Consider the following 27,636-nt stretch of genomic DNA (forward strand, 5'->3'; position numbering starts at 1 on the left):
CGCGAGCGGATGGGCGCGTCGCGCTGGACTCCGGGCTCTTCAGCTCCACTTTAATGCCACACTCAACTCGTCCTCCTCCAACGCCACTCTCTTTCTTCATCAGCCCTTCCTCCTTCAGCAGCAAGCAGCACTCTTCAGCTTCAGCAAGCAGCTTCAGCAGCACTTTCAGCCACCAACCACCAACCCCTCTCTCAAGAAGCTTGCTGTCTCTTCTTTCAGCCACCAACAACCAACTACTAACTACCGTCCTGACGCATGCGCACGCACTTTATATCGCCCCCCCCCCGGCGATCAAGCCGCCGGCCGCTAGGACACGCCCATCGGTGAGCTCGCCTCAGCCCTGATTGGTCGCGAGGGCTCACCGACCCCGCCCTTAGAGGGGGCGTTGGCTAGACCACGCCTTTCCCCGGCGCTGGGCCGACTCCTCCCACCTTTGGCTCCGAGATGACCTCGTGGCTAATGGAGTCTTGCAGCGAAAACAACAACCCACAGCTGCAGCAGAATTCAGCAAACCGCTCAATGCAGTTGGCAATTGAGGAAAGGGGAATGTGCAGGGAATCTACTTGTCTGAATTCGGTGCAATGGAGTATTAATTAATGGAAGACAAATCCTTAGCCTAATACACAGAATAGGGAAATAACTACCAACAAGGAGGAAATCTATGACTGGCTAAACGTGATTGTTTATGACCTAATTACAGGACGCACTTTGACCTTTATACACAACTGGAGGAAGGAGGGCGATATTTTTACAATGTACTATACAATAAAAACAATAAAAAAAACACCATTCTCATATCCACAACAATATATATATATATATATATATACACATACATACATACATACATACATACATACATACATACATACATACATATATATATATATATATAATTGACATTTTTGAAATGCATTGTAGGTATGCAGCAATCAAACGTCACAAGCAAACGCCAATATTTTCCATGCCTCGGAGCATCACATTCCAAGCTCCGATAGTGTGATTACGGAGGCCTCATGGAATGCTGATGTGGGAAGTAAAAGCAGTAAAAGCAGCAAGTCAGGGCACTCTTGAGCACAGCCAGAAAAAAATATATCCTGCCCAAATTGATTGTCGTGGTAAATAGACTCTGTGACCTTTGAGATTCGCAACAGAATGAGTGTGTAGAGGGAAAAAGGAAAACGAAGAAATGAAGTTGTGTGGAAGTGAAGGGGTACGATTGGTGATTAACTCGGCCATTAGGATTATCAAATTATGATTACTAGGGCATGCCCGTACTATATATATATCTAAAATTATATCCCCCCCCTCTATTTACATGAAATGGTTTGGTCCATTCGCAAAGCCAAAGCGAACGGCTTGCGAGTACGGTGACAATCCCCCCCCTCTATTTACATGAAATGGTTTGGTCCATTCGCAAAGCCAAAGCGAACGGCTTGCGAGTACGGTGACAATCCCCCCCCTCTATTTACATGAAATGGTTTGGTCCAAAGCGAACGGCTTGCGAGTACGGTGACAATCCCCCCCCTCTATTTACATGAAATGGTTTGGTCCAAAGCGAACGGCTTGCGAGTACGGTGACAATCCCCCCCCTCTATTTACATGAAATGGTTTGGTCCAAAGCGAACGGCTTGCGAGTACGGTGACAATCCCCCCCCCTCTATTTACATGAAATGGTTTGGTCCAAAGCGAACGGCTTGTGAGTACGGTGACAATCCCCCCCCTCTATTTACATGAAATGGTTTGGTCCAAAGCGAACGGCTTGTGAGTACGGTGACAATCCCCCCCCTCTATTTACATGAAATGGTTTGGTCCAAAGCGAACGGCTTGCGAGTACGGTGACAATCCCCCCCCTCTATTTACATGAAATGGTTTGGTCCAAAGCGAACGGCTTGCGGAGTTTGGTAAAGAAATCGCCATAGCTCGGTAACTACTTCTCCGATTAATATGAAACCTTGAATTGGGACAATGTTTTTATGTTTTTAATTGAATTACTATCCGTAATGGCGCACGCTCTCACAGGAGCTCCGGAGGGTCGCATATCGCAGTTACGATGAATCGCAAATTAGTTTTAATTAGTTTTAAAACATAGTTTAACGCCAACATAGTTTGCCAACGTGAAATAAATGAATACGCTCTCAAATGTGCCGTCCGAGGCAGAGTCTGTTCGGCACGTTCGGCACACGTGATAGCTCGCTGCTCTCTGATTGGTTGAATCGTTTTTTGGACATAGCTCGGTAACTACTTCTCCGATTAATATGAAACCTTGAAAAGGCACATCCTCGGGTCCCCAGCAATATACCTGGCAAGTTTAAAGTATATCGGACCCGTGGTTGTCGAGAAACAGCGGTCACAGACACACAGACATACACACAGACATGCACACAGAGATTACTGGAATTATAGATAGATGAAAATATCAAAATTATTTATTTTTCACTTGAAATTTTTTTTTTGCCAGGTAGAGAAGGGTGAAAATCCAATCGATTCGTCGTCCCCGAAGTCTTTGAACTGTCTGATGCATCAAGGTTCGTCTAAAAAATTGTTTTCCCACAATTGTGATGTTTAAATGTGCCAGAATTTAAACCTTTGTTGTAAAGAGAGGGATAAAACAATGTCTTATTTAACCTATCACAAAACAAGTCTGTCTTGCATGTATAAAAATATATAAAATATGAATTGTGGCAAGATTATCTTCATCTCTGTTTGATGTGGAGAAAATGCAAAATTTAAAATCGAGAAAATCCAAGATCCTTTGAATCTTGGATTCAAAGAAATATCCTGGAAATTTCCTAGAAACGGCAGATTCATTTTGTTTCTCAAAAGATGACAACTGAAATATGCAATCACAAAATCTGTGATTTTGGATCTCATTCGATGACTGAATTGGTTCACAAATCAAAAGCTAGAAGCTGATTTTTTTTTTTTTAAAGATCACAGGGCCAAAGGTCATACTCAAAGGTCAAGGTTGCATAAATCATCAATTTTCATCCGATTAACCTGCAATTGAAGAATTTGCATGTTGGGTCACTGAATTGGTTCACAAATCAAAAGTTAGAATGTGATTGTTTTTTTTTAGATCACAAGGTCAAAGGTCATAGTCGAAGGTCAAGGTTGCATACATCATCCATTTTTATCCGAATGACCTGAAATTGAAGAATTTGCATGTTGGGTCACTGAATTGGATCACGAATCAAAAGTTAGAATCTGATTGTTTTTTTTTAGATCACAGGGTCAAAGGTCATAGTCGAGTGTTTTTTTTAGATCACAGTGTCAAAGGTCATAGTCGAGTGGTTTTTTAGATCACAGGGTCAAAGGTCATAGTCGAAGGTCAAGGTTGCATAAATCATCAATTTTCATCCGATTGACCTGAAATTGAAGAATTTGCATGTTGGGTCACTGAATTGGTTCACAAATCAAAAGCTAGAAGCTGATTTTTTTTTTTATAGATCACAGGGTCAAAGGTCATAGTCAAAGGTCAAGGTTGAATAATCATCAATTTTCATCCGATTGACCTGAAATTGAAGAATTTGCATGTTGGGTCACTGAATTGGATCACTAATCAAAAGCTAGAAGCTGATTGTTTTTGTTTTTTTAGATCACAGGGTCAAAGGTCATAGTCGAAGGTCAAGGTTGCATAAATCATCAATTTTCATCCGATTGACCTGAAATTGAAGAATTTGCATGTTGGGTCACTGAATTGGATCACTAATCAAAAGTTAGAATGTGACTGTTTTGTTGTTTTTAAATCAAAAGGTCAAAGGTCAAGGCTGAATGAAATCGTCAATCTTCATTGTGTTATTTTTAGCTACTTTTGTCATGTTTAGCATGTGATAAAGAAGATGTCTGAATCTAAAACGAACGCGGACAGGCGTTGCATTTTCAGATGCTTTCTCGTTAAAGTTTAGTTTACCTTTAAAAAAAATCACATGATCACACAGGAACTGAATCACTTTAGGCTGTCTGTTAGCTTTAGACTGAGACTACTCTGAGTAAGGTTTCCCGAGTGCAGTTTGAGATGATGTATGGCAGGATAGCTGCCTAGGTTCGAATCTCGACGCAACTATAAACAGTCACCCCGGTGTTTCACATGCAGTTTGATGTATCAATGTGTGTGCCGTCCATCGGGAGGACATTACGCTAGAGGAACTGTCTATAAGCAGTGGTCATTGGTGGGCATGAAAGATCCCACGGTTTCTTTCAATCAGGTGAGATATTGTTGGCACCCTGGACAAACTACAAACTCCTGCTACCTTCAATCGAACTTCAGGGCCGAGCCAGAAAGATATTTAAAGGCTTGGGCCAAAAACGTTCCTCAGCCAGCCCCATAAGGTGCGAATAATTGTGGCAGTTAAAGCAGCAGTAGTAGTTTGAGAAGACGCATGAGGCCATATCAAACAGTGATGCACGGCGCCATGTTTGTTGCATTATGCCTAAATGTGTTTTTGAAATGGTCTCGCAGCAACAAGGACCCTCCAGGAAAAGTCAAGCATCAGAAGCAATCCAGCTTTTGTCATTCTCGTATTCTTCAATCAGTAGGTGTCAATAGTGAGGAGAAAAGAAAAAAGTTGTGGATTAGTAGCTTGTATCAAAACCATTGTACTTTGCTTTATTTGCAATCGCAACTTCTCAAAAAATCAATCCTACTATTTAATCGGCAAGCACACTACTTCAACTGCACTGATCCACTTAGCAGGAAGGACTAAACGTTGCAACATCATGTTAACGACAGACAGACATCAATAATACTCTAACACCATACCAGGAAAGTTCATGAGTATCATGCGTTCAAGACATCGCAAGAAAAAAAAAAAAGGGTCACAGGGGTGGTCAAAGGTCATACTCGAAGGTCACAGGGGTGGTCAAAGGTCATACTCGAAGGTCACAGGGGTGATCAAAGGTCATACTCGAAGGTCACAGGGGTGGTCAAAGGTCATACTCAAAGGTCACAGGGGTGGTAAAAAAAAAAAAAGGTCACAGGGGTGTATGAAATGGTCAAACATTTTATCGATAAAAGGAACTCATGCCTTAAGTTTCTACCAGTGAGTTCTGAACTAGTTCAGGCCAGATTTGAAGCATTTCATCTCACCAGAATCATTCACAACTTGATTCTGAAGCAGCATGATCGCCCTTTCGAAACCTTCCGGGTCATCTTGGTTAGGGCTTCTACTAACAGGAAATGAAGTTTGGTCCATGCTTGATCCAGTTCCAGCTTGAACTACAGCAGAACTTACTGGTGGAAACAGGAAGTAAAAGACAAAATTTGGGCCAGACTGTGCATTGCCAAGCCATTTGGAAAACAGGCATTTGTTCCAATTACAGGCCGACTCATCGCAATTGGGTTGGGCAAACGCAGCAGGCATGGATGTCATGCTTGCTTTCGACACCTTCGATATAAACAATGACCAATTGGCTTTGGAGGTTTAAACATAGCTACGATACACTTGGGGCAGTCCTCAATGGGGGAACACTATCGCAAGAGCATGACTGCCACTTACGCTTCATTGAGCAAGCACAGTGTAGCTAGTACATCGTTTTATTATCGCCAACATTGTGCCAGAAGAAAAGTATTTGACAATGAGATAGAAATAAAATACAAGGAGCAACTCAACAACTCTGGGTCCGTCACTTTTTGGGCGGCATGAGGAATAGATATCTACAATATGAAAGCTAAATGTTCAACGGTTTTTGAAATATCGTGTACACAAAAATACATTGATGGATGATCGGTCTGTCGGACAGAGGACAGAGGTCTGTCAGACATGTCTCCCGTCTCCGACCTCTGACCTCCGAAGAGCAGGGAAGTCACAATAAGAGTTCAAACATAATATGTGGTTCAAATGAATTCAAATGCCAAATCTTTCCTGGAAGTTCCAGCAGTGTCCATGTGTTTTATACTTCCTCCTCCTCTCAAGCCCTCTCCCTCCCACAGATCTTCCGTTGTCCCTGTTCTCTGCTGTTGTACTTGTGTGCTTCCCTCTCTCTCCCCATCTTGTCTCCCGCTCCCTCTATTGTATGTCCGTTTTTTTTTTTTTTTTGTGTGATTGATGTTAGCTCTTACACGAGCATCGATCTTGAAAAAAGAAAAAGAAAAAAGAAAAAAAAAGACTATGCAGGCCAGGACCAAATAAAGTCAGGAGGCCAAAAGGTTTTCCATGCTTAACTTGTACTTTTTACATGCAGATATGGAATATATTGGGGTGTGTCCGCAGCGGAATGGCATCATCACTTTATCATCTTTCCAATACATGGGAATGAAGGCTGGGAACGAATTTAATAGCAACCGCAAAACAGCATCTTTCTTACTGTGTCATGGCTGTAAGGATTCACACCAACGGAGAAAATGCCGCAAGGCCGCAAGACATTTCATGCTTTGAAACGGCACAATTTACACGTGGACACAGTTCACATTTGGGGGGAAGTTGGGGGGGAAAAAAAGTTCTAAAAGTAAGATTTTTCATTAGAGCATTTGCTGAATGGCATGCAGTGTAATTTGATGCAATGCTCCACTATATTCATCACAAACCGAGCTCCCTACAATGCACGAGCTGTTACTCACAGCTCCCAAGAGAAGCCAATTCCAATGAGTAAATGGGCTGTGGGTCAGCTTCAATGTCAGTACAATCGCAATCGTCAATTCCAGGAGCTCATTTCAATCTTGCAGATCTTATCGGCACGATGGCTTCGAGCATAAAGACAGAGACAAGTTTTCGGTAATCGGATATCATGTAAAACAGATCGAACTCCACGCATTATCAAGAGTGAGTTTGCCATTATTATGAAAAATGAGTCAGCAAACATTTAGATTCATTCAACACCAAAATAGCAAAAAGTCTTTTTTTTTTTTTTAGATTAGATCATCAATTTCAATAGCAGCAGGCCTAAAGAATTTATTACTTTCTTATTTCTTTCTTTCCTATTTCTGTGGTTCTATTAAGCATTCAGTGACTGTGTGTCTGACACTAGGATGGGACCGAGATAGCATACCTTACCTTTAAGCTTCATGAGGATAATCTGACACTAGGATAGTCTGACACTAGGGTAATCTCGACTCGGCTATGAATGGTCGTCCCCTTGGTGTTTAGCATGTGGAGCGATTGATCAATGTGTGCGCCATCTATCAGATGAACGTTAAGCCTGATTATCCATCTGCCAGCACTGGTTGTTGGTGGACGTTAAAGATCGCGTCCTACAGTGTCTTTCGTGATGGCGACAACTGGCGAGATGTCTCCGGCAATCTGAACAAATTCCGAATTATTCCTACCCTAACTTTCAGGGGGTACTGAATCAGCAGCACATCTGTGCGCCAAGCTGTTCAGCTGTTATGCAACCAGTGGTAAAAAAAATTAGCACATCATCAAAACAAAATGACCGAATAAACAAATTGCAAATCATTAAAATGACAATGTACTATTCTGGGCGGAACAAGTTGCCTGGTCCCTGGGGGCCTACTTTCAATGTATTGATGATTTGCAAGTGATTTTTAAAATGTACTCGGACATACACACACACACACACACACACACACACACACACACATATATATATACCGACCATATCAAACACTGTGTGTGTGTGTGTGTGTGTGTGTGTGTGTGTGTGTGTGTGTGTGCGTGTCATTGGTTGTTATTTTCATATATGGGTTTTAGAAGGTGGAATGGATCCATCCCAGGTCTCAAAGGTATCCATCTTCGTGTGTGAGTGCCTTAAAATGCATGTTGTTGTTGTTGTTGTTGTATATATATATATATACAGTTTGTATCAAAAAAAAGGTAATCCGAATTCAAGGGGTTAATATGCAAAGGTTATTTAGTTTGACAATTTACAGGTGGTTTACCAATTATGAGGAGATCCTCAGCTTTCCATTGATGCCTTTCATGCATCATTGCTGTCACACATGACCGAGTACATGTTCATTGAAAATGACAAGTTCAAATCGCATTTTTACAAGTTTGGCTAATAGGTGCAAGACAGTTTGAAATGGACGCATTACTTGTCGACTGCCAAGTTGATTGTGTAAAATTGTTAAGCTGGTCTGGTAATCGTCGGTTGCGTCATCCTTTGTTTAAGATGGGTATTTAGGATGGGCCTACAGTGTATGGGTTTAGAGACAGTCTGGGTCATTGAAAAGATGGTTCAACTTATGACTGAACAGCGGACCTTCGTGGTTACAACCTTTCACCAAACTGGAAGTTTGCAACGAACTCGTGATGCGTTCAGGGAACGTTTCCCAGAACCGCAGCCTCCAGCAGCCAAAACCATCTGGGCAAATGTTAGAAAATACCAAGAGCATGGCACTAGCCTCAACCACAACAAGGAGAATTCTGGAAGGAGGCGCACTGCGCGATCGGAAATGAACATTGCAGCAGTAAGGCAGCAAGTGTTGGAGCATCCTAGGGATACCAGCGCAAGACGAAATGGGACGGGATTGCCTTCGGCAACATTCAACCAAATCAGAAGATTGGACCTCCACCAACATCCATATCGGATTCACATACGGCATCAACTTATGCCAGGGGATTTTGCCAGGAGGCTGGTGCTTGCCAGATGGTTGATAGCACGTTGTGAAGCAGATGTCAATTTCCTGCGGTATCTCATTATCGGCGACGAAGATGCTTTCGCCATGGATGGCAAGGTCAATATCCATAATGTTCTTGAATATGCACCGACAGGACAACCCCCAGAATATAATTTTGACACCAACATGAATCGACAAAAGTGAACTGTTTGGTTGGGAGTTTGTGGAAGTGGTCAGGTGATCGGACCATTTTTCTTTCAAAGGAATGTCAATGGTAACAGGTATCTGCAGATGATCAATGATGAAGTTTTACCGCAGCTGTAGGAGAACTTTGAGCGACAGGTTCGTGGTGTCTTCAGATATCTTTGGTGGGCCCAAGACAGGCCAATCATTCCTGAGAAAAGTTCACATCTGACGTTCATTTTGCACCAATTATCCTGACTTGCATCGATTAGCCAAACTTGTAAAAATGCGATTTGAACTTGTCATTTTCAATGAACATGTACTCGGTCATGTGTGACAGCAATGATGCATGGAAGGTATCAATGGAAAGCTGAGGATCTCCTCTTAATTAGTAAACCACATGTAAATTGTCAAAATAAATAACCTTTGCATATTAACCCCTTGAATTCGGATTACCTTTGATACGCACTGTATATGTATATGTATATATATATTGCTGCGGTTTTGAGATTGGCACATTGAAGGCATTAAAGGTTAAAAGGTTGCCCCCCATAGTTAGTCACACGAGCAACATAGGCCCATTTGTAGTGTAGTTATGTCTTAGTATGTGTAAGAATAGGCCATTTGCCCTCTTCGTGCCTGCGTTGTGTAAAGACAGGAAAATAGGCTCGACTTGACACCGATTTCCCAGCCACCCGAGCCTCGATCCAGTTTGTTAAGCATTGGCTGCCCACTAGTCGAGCAACACGAGGTAGGCCTAAAAATGGTGGGGGCGGCGTTGAGGTCGGGAGCGGCAGAGGCGATGACGGTAAGAGCCACAAGCCAATCAGAGCTCGAGCGGCATGGCATGAGAGGGCGTGGTGAAGCACGTCTGGTGAGTTCGAGAAGGTTCGCGGGGCGTGCCGATATGTCGCTGCGCAAAGCCCTCGACAGGACTTGACTTGCACCGGTGGCGCGATAGGACTTGAGGGGGTTTGCTCGTTGTGAAAGGACTTACAAGCAGGACTTGAACGGCGGTGGCGAAAGGATTCGGACTCGCAAGATACGCGCGTTGTTTGAGGACCTGCGCAGAGAGAGAGAAGAAGAGGCGTTGAACTGTACCAAGTACGCGGGCGCAGCCAGGCGCACCGGTAACGGCTATTGCGCTTTTCACCCACGCGAGTAAGCGCGGACATAGCCGCAAGGGAATAACCGCCAGCCACGTCAAAGTCCGCTCCCTACCAATTCGCCCCGTGATAACTCGCTCTGTTCCGACGACACGCGGAGAGCTCCTGCCTTCACCTACTTCCATCTTCAAGGAACGTGCCGGGGACCGGAGAGAGAGCTGCACGGAAGCCATCCCTGGACGCGCTGGTGAACATCAACCTGCTCATCAGCAAGCCCCGTGTGAGTGTGTGTGTGAGACGGGCCCGTGTCCTTGGGATTAAGTATAAGACTGTTTTAAGGATTGCTCTGTGTCTCTGTTTCTTCTACCATTGTACTTTTTTTTTTTTTTTTTTTTTGTTTTTTGTATACAAGATCGAGGCTCGTGAAAGAGCGAACATTAATCACACAGAAAGACAAACCGACACATAAAACATATAACATCGGGAGCGGTAGACAAGATGGGGAGAGAGAGAGGGGGAAGGACACAAACACAACATTTGAGAGCAGGGACCGAGAGACATGGAGACATCGAGAGATCTGAGAGAGGGCGAGGGCTTTAGGGGGGGGGGCATGGGAAGGGGGCGGTGGGAGAGGTATAAAACATATGGACACTGCCAGGACTTCCAGGAAAGAAGTTGGAATTTCAAACAAGGTGGATCTGGGGTGAATTAGCGGGGGTAGAAAAGATCAAGGTTTTGGATGGGGGAAGATAAGAGATGGTGGTGAACAGCTGTTTTAAAGACCTGGAGGGAGAAGTGGGATTGAAGGGAGTGAGGGAGTTTGTCAAACATTGTCAATTGTCATTGTCAATGTCAATTGTACATTGTCAATAATAATAATTAAACGTGTTATTCTTTCTGTTACGTGCTCCTCCCCGACCCCCTGGTCACGGTGTACCTCCGAGCCCCGAGAGGAGTCATGGCAGAAAAATGTGTTATTCTGTATGTCAAAGATCAAGGGAGAAGCCACCCCAATTGTTACTCACAAACGAATATTGTATTAAGATCACACAAGATTAACAGTACAACAATAATAGTATTCAAAAGTACAATCAATATGTCCTATGATGGTACCATCAGTTTTGTAATATTTAACTCACTGTGCTCCAAGTGAGTGAAACCCGAACATTCCCCAATGTCTCTTATTCCCGACTTCCAGACGAAGTTGATCCGCCCCAGCGATCGCTAGAACGATGTCCAATCGAGACCAGAATCCCGTGCGGATGGCAAGGGCAGGCACACAGCCGAAGCTGTACAAAGGCGCCCTCAAGGCGACTGGGAAATCCAAAGGCACCCGACAGGCGACTGAGAGATCACACCCTCGGGTATGGACGAATTCGCCTTCAAAAAGCCACGTCACACACACGCCCCAGATCGACGTCTGAATGCGGTGGGAATTGTCGAAAAGAAACGAAACCGCGAGCGAAGCACAAGTCCTGCGCGAGTCAAAATGGCCGACGGCCCAGTCTCGTGGCACACCAGCACGGCGATGATTCTCTCTTGAATCGATAGCAAAACCTGACACGCAGGTTAATCCTTCACAGCGCTAACCACGCTGTCATAGGGATCCCTTTCATGGGAACCCAGAAAGTTCGCTAGTGACGGTTGTATATATATATATATATCAGGAGAAGCAAGAAGTCAACAACAGGATTATATCACAGGTGGCGTGGCAAAATGTACGGACAGGTGCATTTGATGATTGGCTTCACAGTCGGGTATACAAGGGTTGTTGCGTTCTGTATTAGTGGAAAACAACTGCTGCACATCTCCAAAAGTTATTGCCGCTTCCTCTGGAGATGGTCCGTCAACTCGACAATGCTGTTTGTCATGGAGTGGTGGCTTTACGAAATGACTGCATGAAACAGCGTGCTATTGCTCGGCAGTATGGCATCACTCAAGGTCAGGTGTCAAAGATCCTGAAAGGAAATGCTCAGAGGGATGTCCCTACTCCCATACCGAGGCCAGGATGTCCCCGCAGAACCACAAGGAGGGATGATCGCCAGCTGCACCGGTGAGTCCGCAATGGCTGGACCAAGTCAGCTAATCGGCTTAGGGCTGAGTGGCAGCAACTGACAAATGTGCCTGTATCCAGAAGGCTAGTCAACCAACGACTGGTTCAAGCAGGCTATCGTGCCAGGCGTCCCCTGAGAAAGCCACGCCTGACCAGACAACACAGCCAGCACCGATTGCAGTGGGCCAGAGAGCACCGTTAATGGCAGCCAGGACACTGGAATCACGTGATCTTCAGTGACGAGTCTAGATTTCTGGTCTATCGTCAAGATGGCCGCATCTGAGTGCGCAGACAAGTGCATGAAGCCTACAACAAAGATTGTATAGTGCCAAGAGTCCAAGCTGGAGGTGGTGGGGTGACCGTTTGGGCTGCTTTTCATGCAGGGGGCAAAACTGACCTGGTTGTTCTGAATGGAAACCTGAACCAGTTCAAGTACATGTCCATTCTGGAAGAAACATTGCTTCCATTTGCTCGTGCAGCCTTTCTAGGAAACTTTGTCTTCCAAGATGACAATGCACGGCCTCATCGTGCTCGCATGATCCAACACTTTCTTGCTGACCGTGGTGTAGAGCATATGGAGTGGCCTGCCATGTCCCCGGATATGAATCCGATAGAGAACTTGTGGGCAGAATTAACGTGTCAAATCGACCACTTGGACCAGCAGCCGACCTCTGTGCGTGAATTGCAGCAGGCTATTGTCACTCTATGGCAAGCGATTCCTGTCCAAACCTTGGCTAATCTCGTGAACAGCATGCCTCAACGTGTACGTGCTCTCCTGAATGCTCGTGGGGGTTACACGAAGTACTGAACTGTAATTTTACTGTCCGCAATCCCAGTCGTAATTTAACTTTTGTTTTTGTTAAAAAATTTTTTGGCTAATGTGCAAAATAAAGAGATACTTCTGGAAAACGTACAGAAGTTAACACAGTACTGTCCATGAATTGAGTTCAATATCAGTTTACATCACTTTCAAGGATCAATTTATTTGTTTCGAAATGTCAAATGTGGTTTTTGTTTCTTTTAAAGGTCACATTAACAAAATCTAGAATAATTTCAACATAATTCCAATGAACTTTGGTTCTAAGACATCTTGAAAAGTAAGTTCACCCGCACAAAAAAAAAATCCATATTAAATGCCGTGTGTGTGTGTGTGTGTGTGTGTGTGTGTGTGTGTGTGTGTGTGTGTGTGTGTGTGTGTGTGTGTGTGTATGTATATATATATATATATATATATATATATATATATATATATATATAAATAAATAAATAAAACCGAGAGATCGCTTCATCCTTCATACAGCATGTGCCAGTTTTTTTTTGTTTTTTTTTACTAAATTTATTCTTCAACTAAAGTTGTGCAGCTAACTTAGGCAGACAATTATGTTAAACTAGAATCCGGGCACTCGGTAGAGCGCATACCTTCGCCGCAGCTACTGTTCTGTACTTGGCATGGGAGTGTATGCGATGTGAAACTTTATGTGAAATGCGATCGATTTTTAAAAATCAGAATTTGAGGAAATCTGTTTCATTCGTCTGTTAATATGCCTCCCCGATTGACAAATCTGCAATTTGAATTTCATTTGAGGTTGAAATGATTGCGGGAGATCGCGTTATAGTGATGACGTCTTGGATGGACATCCTCTTCTTCAGTCGCTCATAACTTTGAGTGAAATACGATCGAGTTAAAAATAGTCAGAATTTGAGCAAATCTGTTTCATTCGTTTGTTAATATGCCTCATCTCTTGACAAATCTGCAATTATAATTTTTTTTGAGGTTGAAATGATCGCGGGAGATCGCGTTATAGTGATGACGTCCTGGATGGACATCTTCTTCTTCAGTCGCTCATAACTTTGAGTGAAATACGATCGAGTTAAAAATAGTCAGAATTTGAGCAAATCTGTTTCCCAAAATCTAATCAAATGTGTCCCGTATAATAACCAATCATCCCACCAAATTTCATGCAATTCGGTTGAATACTTTTTGAGTTATGCGATTAACATACACACACACAGACATACAAATAAATACACAGCGATCAAAACATAACCTTCCGCTTTTGCGAAGGTAATAATACAGAATTGCTTTTCTTTTAAAATAAAAGCTCCGCAGATCTTTTTACACAGACACTCCTGTTACTATCACTGACAAGCCTTCAAAATGTACACATTACCTAAAGGCAGATCAATATTGCAGCTACGCAAGAAAACATACAATGTCAGTTGTTTCAATTGCTGAGGCCTGTCAGCTTACAACTGTTTCTAGGTTGATGTGAGCAAAAGTTTACACTTTTAAAATAGGGCACCATATGCCATAAACTAAAAGCCATAAATTGGAAAGATCGATTGTGGTAAAAATGCACCCAGTCTTGTTCCTAATCGACATAAACAACCTTTGCAATGTTCTACCAACATTCTCTTCTTTTTTTAAAATGATTCCACATTAGGTTGTAAAGTAATCCAATCTCACTGACAGGCAGACAGCAATTGCATCACTCTGCTGATCTCGAATTGATTCGATGCTGGTCTGATAAATGGAACATGCCCGTCAATCGTCGAAAATCTCAGTCCCACACTGTCACTCCGGAAGGATCATCAAATGAACTGTAATGATCAGTCGTGATCATTTTATCTATGACTAAATTATACCTACCTGACAATTCTCTTCAAATAAGCCTTTCCCTTCAAACGCCCTCGAAATACCAAGAAATAATACAGACAAACTTTAACTCATGCCTTGTTCAGCTCTCATCTGCAGTCTTACCTGCACACTGTGAGTGACCCAGCACTTCCTCCTGAGGGGCACCACCACAAAGTACAAGAAGACGATAAAACTCTTGCCCAGTGGACCCAGTATGCAAGAGGGTGTGGAGTGGTAGGTTTGACAGGTAGGTATAAGTTACTCAAATATATAATGATCACTACTGTAGAAGATGACAAATGGTAATTGTCATTTCTGTCCAATCTGGGCCAAGGGAAAACAAGGAGCATCATGGGTAGTTGATCACAAGGGAAAAATGAATTGCATTCTGGGTTTAACAGCAGTTGTTATTGTAACTTGCTTGCTGGCTTGTGGGTTTTCATGTAACCTTGTAGCTGATTGGATGAAGATCAGCTTTGGGCTGGGGGTTTGCTGTGTTCCTGGGGAAGATTTGTATGGGGCTTATTTAAACATAGGTGACTGGAGTATGGCAAATGGTGACCATTTAAACTCTGTTTATGTAAGGGGTGGGAGAGTAATTTCCAGGAATTGTGGCTGCCACGTCAGCAGCTCACAACCTTATCAGGGAAGTTAACATGCTGTGTTGTTCCTACCGGCATTTCCCTGTCTATGTATAAATACCACTGGCTCGACGCTTGACTTTCAGAGAATTGTAGGGATACTTTGCGTATACTTATCTTATATGATTACTTTTCTCTCCGTGTACACGTACTTCAATAAATTTTCCTTGTTACAGTCTGAAGTGGTTGGTGATCCATTTCATGGTTCGAGTGGCTCCGACACTACTGATCATTAAAATGTACCATTCATAACTTGTACTTACCTGGCAAATCTATTCAAGTAAGCTAGAATGCCAATGAGCAGCAGTCATTGGTGGGATAACGAGAGTTTCCCCTCAGGAAATTATAGGGGCTAGAGAGAGGTGTGACTAGCAGTGGAAAGGGAGGCTCCAGCAAAGGTAAAGTCTCTGCCTAGCACATCTCTCAGGTAAAATGACACAAAAGAGTCAGCACCTGCCCAGTAGGCCATCCTTAGAATGTCATCATGGGTAGCCACCACCCTGGAAGAAAGACCATTCAGAAAGTGCTAATCCCTCTCATGTCATGGGCCCTTATTATATCAGTAATGAGGGCACAATCACCAGCCACATGGATCACTGATATAATCGAATGTAACACAGTAGTCCAAGAAACTGCCTTAGGTGGTGCCCTCAAACTAATAAAGAGTTGTAGTGATACCCTCAGGTGCTCAGTACAGTCCATATAATACTGCAGTGCCTGACTGGACATGCCATTAAAAAACATTCAGTGGAGGCAGATTGCAGGTTTGGGAGGACCACCTCCAATGAGGCTGAGGCCGGTCAATACATTTGCATGAGGTATCAGCCTCATCGACGTTGGCTCGAACTGAATGTGGCCACTGGTCATAGTGAAACATTGGATGGTGCTGTGTCTCTGTCCTGACTATAACCACAAGAAAGCCTGCATTTTCCGACAGATGCTGCAAAGATGCAGCATCTATAGGTTCATATGACACCTGAGCCAGGGTTTGGAGAACCAAAGGCAGACCCATGAAAGAACCAGCTGTTTCAATGGATGTTTCTTAAAAAAGAAGTACCTGGCAAGTTTGGACATGAATGCTTGATGATGAAATTGAAAAACCATTCGGAGACTCTTTGTGAACTGCTGCGATGGCTGGGCAATAACCTGCAATTGTGGCGAAAGCTAACCCATTGTCAAATTGGGAGACAAGAAAGTCAGCCACCTTCTTTAAAAGGGCAACACCCGGATCGTCCCCCTGAGCACCATCTGCAGAAAACTGCCAAATAGGAATCATTGGAGATTTGGGTGGATTCAAGATGGTATTTTGGTGGCAAAAGAAGGAGCTGTTCCAGAAAAGCCTGTCTCTTCCGCAGATCTCCTGAGATATGTCACAGTGTTATAGTCAGAGATGGGCCGGGTTTCTGTATGAAATCCTGGAGCAGGTTTGTGAGAGGAGGTCCTCCCTGAGAGGCAGAAGCCACGGTAACCCCACAAGGAGGCACAGAAGCTCCCCGAGTCAGGGGGGTCTGGGCAATGAGGGAGTTCCCAAAAAGACTTCCGCTACCTCCTGCTCTAACATCACTACTAGAGTTTGTGGGATTAGCAGGAATGGGGGGGAGGCATACCCAACCATGTATGTCCAGGAGATGGAAAATGCATCAATTGCCCAAGCATTTAGATCCTGTGTCTGAGAACAGTACACCGGAAGATGGTGGGAGAGCTACGGTGCAAACAAGTCGATTTGTGGAGAACTGAAATACTTGACGATCGTCTTTATGACCTGTAGATAGTGTTTCCACTCTGAGGGAAGGTACTGTCCTCTTGACAGTAAATCTTCCAGTAAGTTTTATTCCCCCAGAATGTATGCTGCAGAAGTATACATCCCCTATCGGTGGGTCCACTCCCAGACTTCCTTAGCCAGATGACAAACAGAGGAGAAGTGAGTCCATTGCTATTTGCTGATGTATGCTATAACCATACAGTGATTCATCTTGATCAGTACAGACTGCCCTTTCACCACAGCAAGAAAACCCTGAAGAGCCAGCCAAAGATTTCCAGTGGGATGCAGATAAAGATTTCCAAAGTAATGCAGTATGTGGAAAGAAGCGAGAAGAATACCTCATTATCTTACTCCTCGGGACAGATACAATGTGTGGTTGGGATGGAGGGGGTGCCAATATGATTCATACATCTGCATGAAGAAGTAAATGTATTTTATTTGCCAGATGTAGGGTGCCCCTTTATAGGAACTTTTCTAGAGCATTACCTGGTTCCTCCTAAGAAGACACGGGTAGTACAGCATGCACATGAGATTTTTTGACTGTCCCTTCTTTTCTATTGTTCGATATTTTCTATAAGCTGCGGAAAGTCCCTTCTTTTCTCGACTTTGCCACATGACACATACCCTTATATAAAGGGACCTTTTCTATGCCCCTGGCATTTTACCCAAGAATGATCCTTCTTTTCTATAGTTTGCCACATGGCACATCCCATATCCCATATCCCATATAAAGGGGCCTTTTCTATGCCCCTGGCATTTTTCACAAGACACATTTTAAATACAAAAAATGCATTTGGTTCATCGTACAAGACTTTATTCAAGAGGATATAAGACTTGAAAAAGTAAGGGGAAAGAATATTCAACCCAGACGGGATTTGAACACGTTGGGTGTCTGATGCTTTATACATTTGGCCATTGAGTAAGCATGTTACAATTTTCTTTTTAAATATTTTAAAGGGGTGTATATATATGTATATTTATATACATAATATACCAGTAGAAGCCGACAAACGAATATTCAGTCACCATGTTAAAGTTGCATACAGAGAAAGATCCCATATAAAGGGAGGGGTACTTTGCGCCTTCCTTTGATTATATTCAAAAATATATAAAATACTTCAAAAAGTACGAAGAAAAAAATTATTCAACCCAGATGGGACCAGCTTGGGAATCTGAAGCCTTATCCATTATTCTGAAGCCTTATCCTTATCCTTATCAAACCACTAAAGGCCATTAAGCCAGCACATTAGATTTGGGTAATAACATTTTGAAGAGTTATAAAGTATATATATATATATTTTATACATTTATTTATGTGTGTACATATATTTATATATATTTAATTTTAAAACAAAAACTATAGCACTTAGGTAGAATTTGTTTTGAAAGCCATTAACTAGACCTATTGGCCGATGTATATTCCATGTTTCAGCTAGTTTCAATGTATAGCCCTTGAGATATGAGCGCCAATACATTTTGGACGGATGGACGGACGGACGGACAGACACCAACGTGATTTTTGGGGTTTTCTAAATAAAACTCAAGAATGTGGAAACAGACGTTGCTGAAATTTGGAACATATTACCTCAACGTACAAAGCATTTACTTTTGAAATTTGCAGCCGATTTCATCAAGTAGAAGCTGATAAACGAATTTTCAGTCCCTATGTTAAAGCTGTATACAGATAAATGATCCCTCATATAAAGGGAGGGGCGCTTTGCGCTTCCCTTTGATGAGAAGATTATAGAGGAAGAAGGAACATCAGATTAGCAATCTACATGTCACAAACAAGGCCACAATGAGGGACGTCAAGAGCCTAAATGAACCCTCAGCCAAAGCATAGGCCCCTCGATGGCCTCCAGAAAGCAAATATAAGTAGATGCATGGTCCATGGATGTCCATGTTAGTAGAGTGACCCTGGAATTTTACACCCGCTGATGGATCAGCTTCTCAATGCATTACCATAGAGTTTGGGATCCTACCCTATTGGGCGGCCATGGCCTGCAACAGTGCCAAGCACTGTATATTTAAAAAAAAACACCTTTTAGAGGCCATTTTTCCCCGCAAGCGGGGGTTGGCCTTTTTCGGGAACTGTGGTTGTTGTTGTTTTTCGGTCCCCTTTTTGAAGCAATGTTTTACGGCCGGATGCCCTTCCTGACGCCAGCCCTTTTTGCCGCCTTTAACGACAAGCAGGGAATTACCAGTGAACTGGTCCTCAATTTGCCGACCTCGGAAGGATGACAGGCTGAGTCAACCCCCCTGGCGTTAATTCAGCGATTGACCGGGATTCGAACCCAGGATCCTAGGATCCTAAGCCGGCACCCTAGCCGCTAGCCCAACACCAGGGACTGCCAAGCACTGTATACAAGAGACAAAAACCAAAAGACACAGAAACATTCTTTTTCTGCAAAATAAATAATTACAGGTTTGTTAATTCAAAGTACGACTTTGTGCGAATCTGCAATTATCATGAAAATGGCCATTAAGTTTAATAAAGCAAATCTCTTTCTTAATGTGATAACAACGTCCACCCTGTGTATTGCCTTTATATTATACTCTGCCATGTTCACACATACCCGCATGAAGACATTCCATGTATACACAAAGAATTAAGTTAAGCACCCCTACACAAAGAATTAAGTTAAGCACCCCTACACAAAGAATTAAGTTAAGCACCCCCTAATATATATTCTTTTGGGACATGTTTGGGACATGTTGGGACGACAAATTGCGAAGATGGTCCCTCCAATAGCCAATCTGGATGAATTGGAACGTGCATTACATCGGGAATGGAACAACCTGCCACAGCAACGCATACGACGGCTTACAGGGTCTATGAGACGTAGGGTTGAGTCAGTGATCCGATCACGTGGGTCCTACACACGTTATTGACGCAAAGATCGCTAGAGGTCTTCTCAGAACAATGACTGTACGTTAGAAAACATAAACGTCATCCACACTGTCCGTGATGGACCTATAGCTCCATACTTAAATTGAGGTGAAAATATGCCTAAAATTCCCAAAAAATTTCACCTTAAATTATTCAGAATAAAATATTGAAAACGGCATGATTGTTATGTTTTTATGTGACCATAATATCACTTCTCCAGAAAATATAGCAATATCATGGGTATATTACACTGTTTTGACGACAACAAACTTGTAATGTGCGAGGTTGTAAAAAAACGGGGGGGGGGGGTGCTTAACTTAATTCTTTGTGTATAATTACAAGTTGATATAACACTTCATAAAATATCAAATGCTGTTGATAAAAGGAAGCATGAAGATTTTGGGAAGTGTTGTTTTTGTTCAGGTAATGGAATGTGAAAGCATCCTCAGACTTTTGTGTACTTATCTTAGTGCAATGAAACATTCTCAGAAGACATTTTTCATGCATGGTGTCATCAAATGAGCCCTACTCATGAAATGTGATCAAATTTAAAATTAAGCATAATCGGAGAGTTGTTTGTGTACACATCATACATAGAACTCTTCGTGGAGAAAAAAGGAAAAAAAAGAAAAGACATTTCAACAAAAATAAAGATAATGCAGGTGAGAAAATTAAAAAATAGAAGAGAAAACACAAAATGTCCTGAAATGTAGAAAATATCACTTAGCGAATTGCAGGAATGGTGGAAGACCAAAGAGATAACAGAAGAGAATCTAGAACGGTACTCGGTAGCGAGCATACCTTCGTCAGGCTGAACAGTTTACATTTTGTATACCACTGATACACCTGATCTGCATCCAGATCTGAAACAAAATCTAATTGTCTTGTTCTTGTAACCTACCCAACTCATCCACTAAGTTTCATCCGAATACGTCAATAACTGTTTGAGATATTGTGCTATTTATCGTTTTGGCCCGATCTCTCAGTGGTGAAGGATCACTTAAATAATTATAGTATCCAGATCCGGATTCAGATGTTCACCAAAATCTAATCAATTCATCCTTGTCACACACCCAATCTGTCCACCAAGTTTCGTCTGAATCCGTCTGCAACTTTTTGACATATCTTATTGACAGAGATGTATGTACAGATGATGTACAGAGATGTATCTTATGCTCATAGACAGCCAATCAAACAAAGACAACCAAATAGGAGTGAAAACATTACCTCCGTCCATCTTCGGTGGTGGAAGTAACAAAAGTGAGAAAAATAGAGTAGGAGAAAAACACATTCGTGAAACAGACTGTCAGAGACTAATTCGGCCACACAAGAACCTCGCCTAGTTGAGCCACATTGCTTGTTTCTTATATGCACATGACTCAGAGTTATATGCATTAGTCTGACAAAGTTGGGTCGGAAAGAAATTGTGTAATGTCAGATCCATTTTCTTTCGGGTTTTCCATGATTACTTGGGAAATTGGAAGGTGGTTATGCTCTTTGATGTGTCTTTATCTGGAAAAGCGAACAATGGCAGATGGTAATGCATTACATGGATTAGTGTTGCTCATGAATGATGGGCATAGAGGAAAGAAAGAAAACTATCAATAATTGTAAATGCAAATTGGTGAACATTATTGAAAAGTCAAAACCAACAGAGAAGGTTTACACATTGACCCACCAGTAAAGAGTATAAGCCCAAAATCTGTTTGTTAGATCATTGGATCATTGGCTTGATTCGAGATAGAGATTTACATTTGTGGGGTAATAAATGCTTATAAAAGGTGATATATACACATATACAAGGTGTCTCAATAAAATATATAGACTTTAATATTCAGAAAAAAATAATTAAAGAGCAGAGAGAGGGGTGATGTTGAGTGTGAACAATACAGTATACTGCACAAATGGCGTTAGTGTGTGATGGAATAATTGCACATCATCAGTCAGATGTTGCAAATAAGGCAGTCAGAACAATAAGGTAATACGTTTTCCATGTCTGTATACATTTTATTGAGGCACCCTGGTTGTAGAGATAGAGATAGAGATAGAGATAGAAATATGGATAGAGATATTGTTATGGATTCGGCCCTAATTATTGTAGGTATTATTCTTATTGTTGGTTCTCAGTAAGGGTTATTGTGGTTAAAAGGTTTAAAAACGCTCCTGGTAAAATGTGGCCGGAAATCGGATGGTGACCGATTTGGTCAGGGAGCGAGGAAGCGAGGGCAAAAGGGAGCGAGGAAGATGAGCGCGTAAGGCGGAGAAAAAAGGAGGCGTTTGGGAACAGCTCCGCACCCAGCTTGGTCGAGCGTCCATGGAGAGGGAACTTTGAGTCCTGGAAAGGAATCTCGTGCGATCGTTGATACCGCTGGTGTCGTGGAAAAGCCTGTGAAGCCAGGTACAGGTGGGAAATTCTGGAGAATCTTCGCCTAGCGGCTGCGACCCGAGGAAGAAGATACCGCCATTTCGGGGACCTCGCGCGTCATTCGCGGACCCTTGATTAGTCGCGTCCGCTGGTCCAGCCCTCCGGTGGTTTGCCGAGGATGTGGGTGCGCGACAGCGGCCTTTGAAGAATACGGTGCGGTTCGCGACTGCACGGTGTAGGTGCACGTTTGGATAGCGTCTTTGGGGATTCCTCTTTCCACCGCCAATTGGGGTTGGCTGGGACCACGTGACGGTCCCCGCCTTACCTACATCTCCGTTCCCGCCTCATCGCCATCGCCTCTACGCCGGGAGCACCGTTGTGTGCTAGAGACATTGAGAAGGGCTCTGCTCCAGTCCCTGGGGGTGCCGTGAGTCTGAGCTGGGGTACCATCTTAAGATTGGATTGCAGGGGTGATTGCCCCCATTGTTGTAGGGTGCTTTTTGGTGTGCCTTTAATATAATACTTGTTCATAACCCTTGGTGTGGTTTCATTATTGATTTGATTGTTTCATTTGATGGTTTCATTGAGAGTTTCATTATTGATTAATTTCAACAAAGGATAACATATTTTTCTGCCGGGGACCCTCTCGGGGTTCGGAGGTTTACCGAGACCAGGGGATAGGGGAGGACCCCGTAACAATATAGACGGAGACGGAGACGGAGACAGATATATATATATATATATATATATATATATATATATATATATATATATTGTGGATATGAGGATTGTGTTATTTTTATTGTTTTATTGTGGACCCTCCTTCCTCCAGTTGTGTATAAAGGTCAAAGTGCGTCCCGTAATTAGGTCATAAACAATCACGTTAGCCAATCATAGATTTCCTCCTTGTTGACAGTTATTTCCTTATTCTGTGTAGGTTAAGGCTCTGTTCCCACTAGTTGACATTCTCCATTGCACCAAGTGAAATAAGGTAGATCCCCATTCATTTTCATTCCCAAAGCCCCATTCCTAAAGCCTTTCCTGCCAACTGCATTCACCGCAGCTGCTGGGCGGTTTTCACCGCGACTCCATTAGCCACGAGGTAGGCTTGGAGAAGAAGGGGGAGGAGCCGCCGAATCCTGGGCGTGCCCGCCCATCGTCATCAAGGGTGGAGCCAGAGGGCCCGTGCCGACCAATCAGGGCCGAGGCGAGCTCACCGATGGGCGTGTTCTAGAGGCCGGCGGCTTGATCGCCCGCGGGTTATAAAAAGCGCGTGCGGAAGCCTTTGAAAAGAGAGTCAGAGATACGGCAGAAGTGGGAAGTGCCAAGTGCCAAGTGCGAAGTGCCAAGTAGAACAAGTGCCAAGTGTGCAGTGCCAAGTGCGAAAGAACAAGTGCCAAGTGCGCAGTGCCAAGTGCGAAAGAACAAGTGCCAAGTGCGCAGTGCCAAGTGCGAAAGAACAAGTGCGAAGTGAGAAGCGCCAAGTGAGAAGCGCCAAGAGGGGTTGCACAGAGGTGCCAAGAAAGAGTTCTAAGGAGCAGCTTTGGAGAGCGCACGGTGCACCGGAGGAGCTTCGCCATGCAGTTTGGAACCGCGGCGGTTTGGCGATCCCAGCTCGAGTATTGACGGCGGCTGTCCGCTTCCAGCCCGACCGATCCCCGCTGAACCTTCCTCTCCCGCCAAGCTATTCCTCCTTCCGATCATTCCTGCCTGCAAATTCCCAATTCGTGTGAGTCCGTCTTTGTTTGTCTTGTCCTTGGGGTATAAGTTAAGCCTGTGTAGATAAGCTAGCATTTCACTGTGTCTCCTTGATTTCTTCTGTAAATTATTTTATTATCCTTCCTTCTCCTTGGTTTCTTTTGGTTGTAAATAGCAAATAAATTATATTCGTATTTCCTACTTCTGTCTTCCTCTTCTTCACATCCGTGTCGCCTTTGTCTTTTCCCCATTGAATATCTGTGGCACGATTTGGCCCACGTTTAAGGAATCGGGTCTTAGTCATTGTTAATAGTTCGGGCCGCGGCCGCCATCCGCTCGGCAAATCAACACCTTATCCGCGGCCCGCAACAATATATATATATACATAGAGAGAGATAGAGAGAGAGATGGAGATGGAGATTGGGATGGAGATGGAGATGGAGACAAAGATAGAGATAGAGATATAGATAGAGATATAGATAGAGACAGAGACAGAGATAGAGATAGAGATATAGATATAGATAACGACAGAAATAGAGATAGAGATATAGACAGAGATAGAGACAGAGATAGAGATATAGACAGAGATATAGATATAGACAGAGATAGAGACAAAGATAGAGATAGAGATAGAGACAAAGATAGAGATAGAGACAGAGACAGAGATATGGATAGATATAGAGATAGATATATAGAGATAGACTTTGGCCACCGTAAAAAAAAACACCTCATTCCGTAGCACACACAGTGGTGTGTGTCGGGATGGTGCTGAGGAGTCGTCCAAGGATGCAGCGACATGCTGATCCAGCGTACGCTCCCATAAATATATATATATATATATATATATATATATATATATATATATATATATATATATATATATATATATATATATATATATATATATATATATATATATATATATATTATAATAATAATAATAATTCATTTATTTTGTATAGCGCTTTTCCAGAAGCCCAAAGGCGCTTTGACAGAGTGGCAAACATAATGCATAACAATACATGAAAACAACAATTGCAAAAAGACAAGAATCAATAGGGAAATATTTAAAGCAAAAGGAGGGAGAAGGAGAAGAGATAGTCAGGGGTTAAATGCTGTGGGTTGAATGTTGAATGCAGTGTTGAACAGGTGGGTCTTTAGTGATGTTTTGAATGTGGTGAGTGAGGAGGAGTCTCTGATGGTGTGAGGTAGTGAGTTCCAGAGGGTGGGAGCAGCGATGGAGAAGGCCCTGTCCCCCCAGGATCTGAATTTGGTCTGGATGGAGGGGGTCAGGAGGTTGGTACCAGCAGAGCGGAGGTTGCGGGTGGGAGTGTGTCTGGAGAGGAGGTCAGCCAGGTAGGATGGGGCCAGGTTATGGAGGGCTTTGAATGTCAAGAGGAGGATTTTGTACTGGATTCTCTGGGGGATGGGGAGCCAGTGAAGCTTGTAAAGGACGGGGGTGATGTGGTCACGGGTCCGGGAATGGGTGAGTAGACGGGCAGCGGAGTTCTGAATGTATTGGAGTTTATTGGTGATTTTTGAGGGTGAACCATAGAGGAGGCTATTGCAATAGTCCAGACGGGAGGTGATGAAGGCGTGGATGAGGGTTTCTGCAGCCGTGGAGGAGAGGGATGAGCGGAGACGGGCAATGTTTTTCAGGTGAAAGAAGGCTGACTTTGTGATCTGTTTAGTGTATTTGTCGAAGGAAAGGGTTTGGTCAAAGATGACGCCAAGATTCCGGATGTGAGGGGAGGTGGATACTGGGATACCGTCGATGTTGAGGGCAAAGTTATGGGTGGATTTTGTGAGCGTTTTTGGGCCAATGATGATTATTTCAGATTTATCACAGTTAAGCTTGAGGAAGTTGATTTGAAGCCAGGATTTTATTTCAGTGATGCAGTTTGTCAGGATAGAGTGGGTGTCGGTGGAGACGGACTTGGTGGAGATGAAAAGCTGGATGTCATCGGCGAAGCAGTGGAATTGGAGACCATGACGGCGGATTAAGTGACCGAGCGGGGACAGGTAAAGGATGAAGAGGAGGGGGCCAAGAACTGAACCTTGGGGGACACCTTGGGGGAGGGGAGCAGTGGGGGATTTGCAGTTATTGATGGAGATGAACTGGCATCTGTCAGAGAGGTATGATTTAATCCAAGAGAGGGCAGTGCCGGTAACGTTAAAGGTGGATTCAAGTCGGGTGAGGAGGATAGTGTGATCGATGGTGTCAAAGGCAGCGCTGAGGTCGAGGAGGACGAGAATGTTGAGGTTGCCAGCGTCAGAGGAGAGGAGAAGGTCATTGGTGATTTTGAGGAGAGCAGTTTCAGTACTGTGGTTGGACCGGAATCCGGATTGGAATGTTTCATACAGGTTATTGGCAGAGAGATGATGTTTGAGTTGAGTGGCTACAGCGCGTTCCAAAACTTTTGACAGAAAGGGTAGGTTGGAGATGGGTCTGAAGTTGTTTAGGGTGTCAGGGTTTAGACCAGGTTTTTTTAGAATGGGGGTAACAGCAGCAATTTTGAGGGAAGGTGGGACGATGCCTGTAGACAGGGAGGAGTTTATTGTTGCAATGATAAGTGGAGAGAGAGCAGGGAGGGAGGCTTTGACAAAGCTGGAGGGGATGGGGTCAAGAGTGCAGGTGGCAGTTTTCATTCCTATGAGGAGTTCAGAGAGGTCAGTAGGGGAGATTGGGGAGAACCGAGACAGGGGATGGCAGGACAAGGGGGGGCAGGTGGTTGGAGGGGGAGCGGGTGCGGCGGTGGTCAAGCTGTTGTAGATGTTGTCAATTTTGCGTTGGAAGAAAGAGAGGAAGGAGATGCAGTTGTCTACTGTGAATGACTGGGTGGTGGTGTTCAGGGGGCGGAGGAGTTTGTTTATTGTCGAGAAGAGTGCTTTTGGGTTTCCGGAGCCAGAGTGGATAATTTGAGAGTAGTAGGCAGAGCGGGCGCGGGAGAGGGCATCTTTGTAGTGTTGTAGGTGGTCCTTGTAGGCTTGGGAGTGAACTGTGAGACCCGTTTTATTGCGGAGTCTTTCAAGTTGGCGAGCACGAGTTTTCATCAGGTGGAGTTCAGGGGTAAACCAGGGAGCAGAATGGGTGAAAGAAACTGTTTTGGTTTTTACAGGTGCAAGCTGGTCAAGGCAGGAGGAGAGAGTGTGGTTGTAGTAGTCAGTGAGGTCGGAAGGGGTGTGGAGGTCAATGAAGGGAGAAGTGGACATTTTTTCAGAGAGGGTGGATGAGAATGAGGTAGGTGAAAGAGCGTTTAGCTTACGGAAGTTGATTGTGCGATAATGCCTTGGTGTTGGGGCGGGGATGTTGATGGTCAGAGTGATGGCTAAGTGGTCAGAGAGGGTGAGGTCGGAGCCATAGAGATGGTGCAAATTTAATCCTGTGGAGCAGACAAGGTCCAAAATGTGACCACGGATATGGGTAGGAAAGTCGACATGTTGAGTGAGGTTAAAGCAGGTGAGTAAATCAGTGGTCAGTGTATATATATATATATATATATATATGTGTGTGCATACAAAACTAAAGTTGGAGTATCTTCTTTAAAAACTCGCTTAGGCTACATATGAGAGCCTACCTGGTCTATTCAGCTGATTGTCGAGGTAGGGATCCCTTTTCATTTCTCCAGACCAAGGCAAAAGCAAAATAAAGCAAAAAAAAAAACGAGATCGGTCAAACCAGGGAATTCATCTTCTTGTTCATAATAATAATAATAATAATAATAATAATAATAATAATAATAATAATAATAATAATCTTCTTCAGGCGGCATATTTCCGAG

At 43.5% G+C, this 27,636-nt stretch overlaps 1 protein-coding gene across 10 annotated transcripts in view; it reads right to left on the reverse strand.

Moving 5' to 3' along the window:
- Positions 1 to 27,636, reverse strand: part of LOC137425199 (kazrin) — a 738,641-nt gene that overhangs the window by 146,794 nt on the left and 564,211 nt on the right. For 4 of the 10 annotated variants that reach the window (XM_068113379.2, XM_078776415.1, XM_068113381.2 and 1 more), the window contains one exon: positions 5,090 to 5,233. The exons of the other annotated variants lie outside the window; for them this stretch is intronic. In XM_068113379.2, the coding sequence (XP_067969480.2) occupies positions 5,090 to 5,233 (144 nt within the window). The remainder of the gene's footprint in view (positions 1 to 5,089; positions 5,234 to 27,636) is intronic. 10 annotated transcript variants of the gene reach the window in all.

Source organism: Myxine glutinosa, chromosome 4 (genome assembly GCF_964187855.1).
Source record: "Myxine glutinosa chromosome 4, kmMyxGlut1.1, whole genome shotgun sequence".
Classification (NCBI taxonomy): Eukaryota; Metazoa; Chordata; class Myxini; order Myxiniformes; family Myxinidae; genus Myxine; species Myxine glutinosa.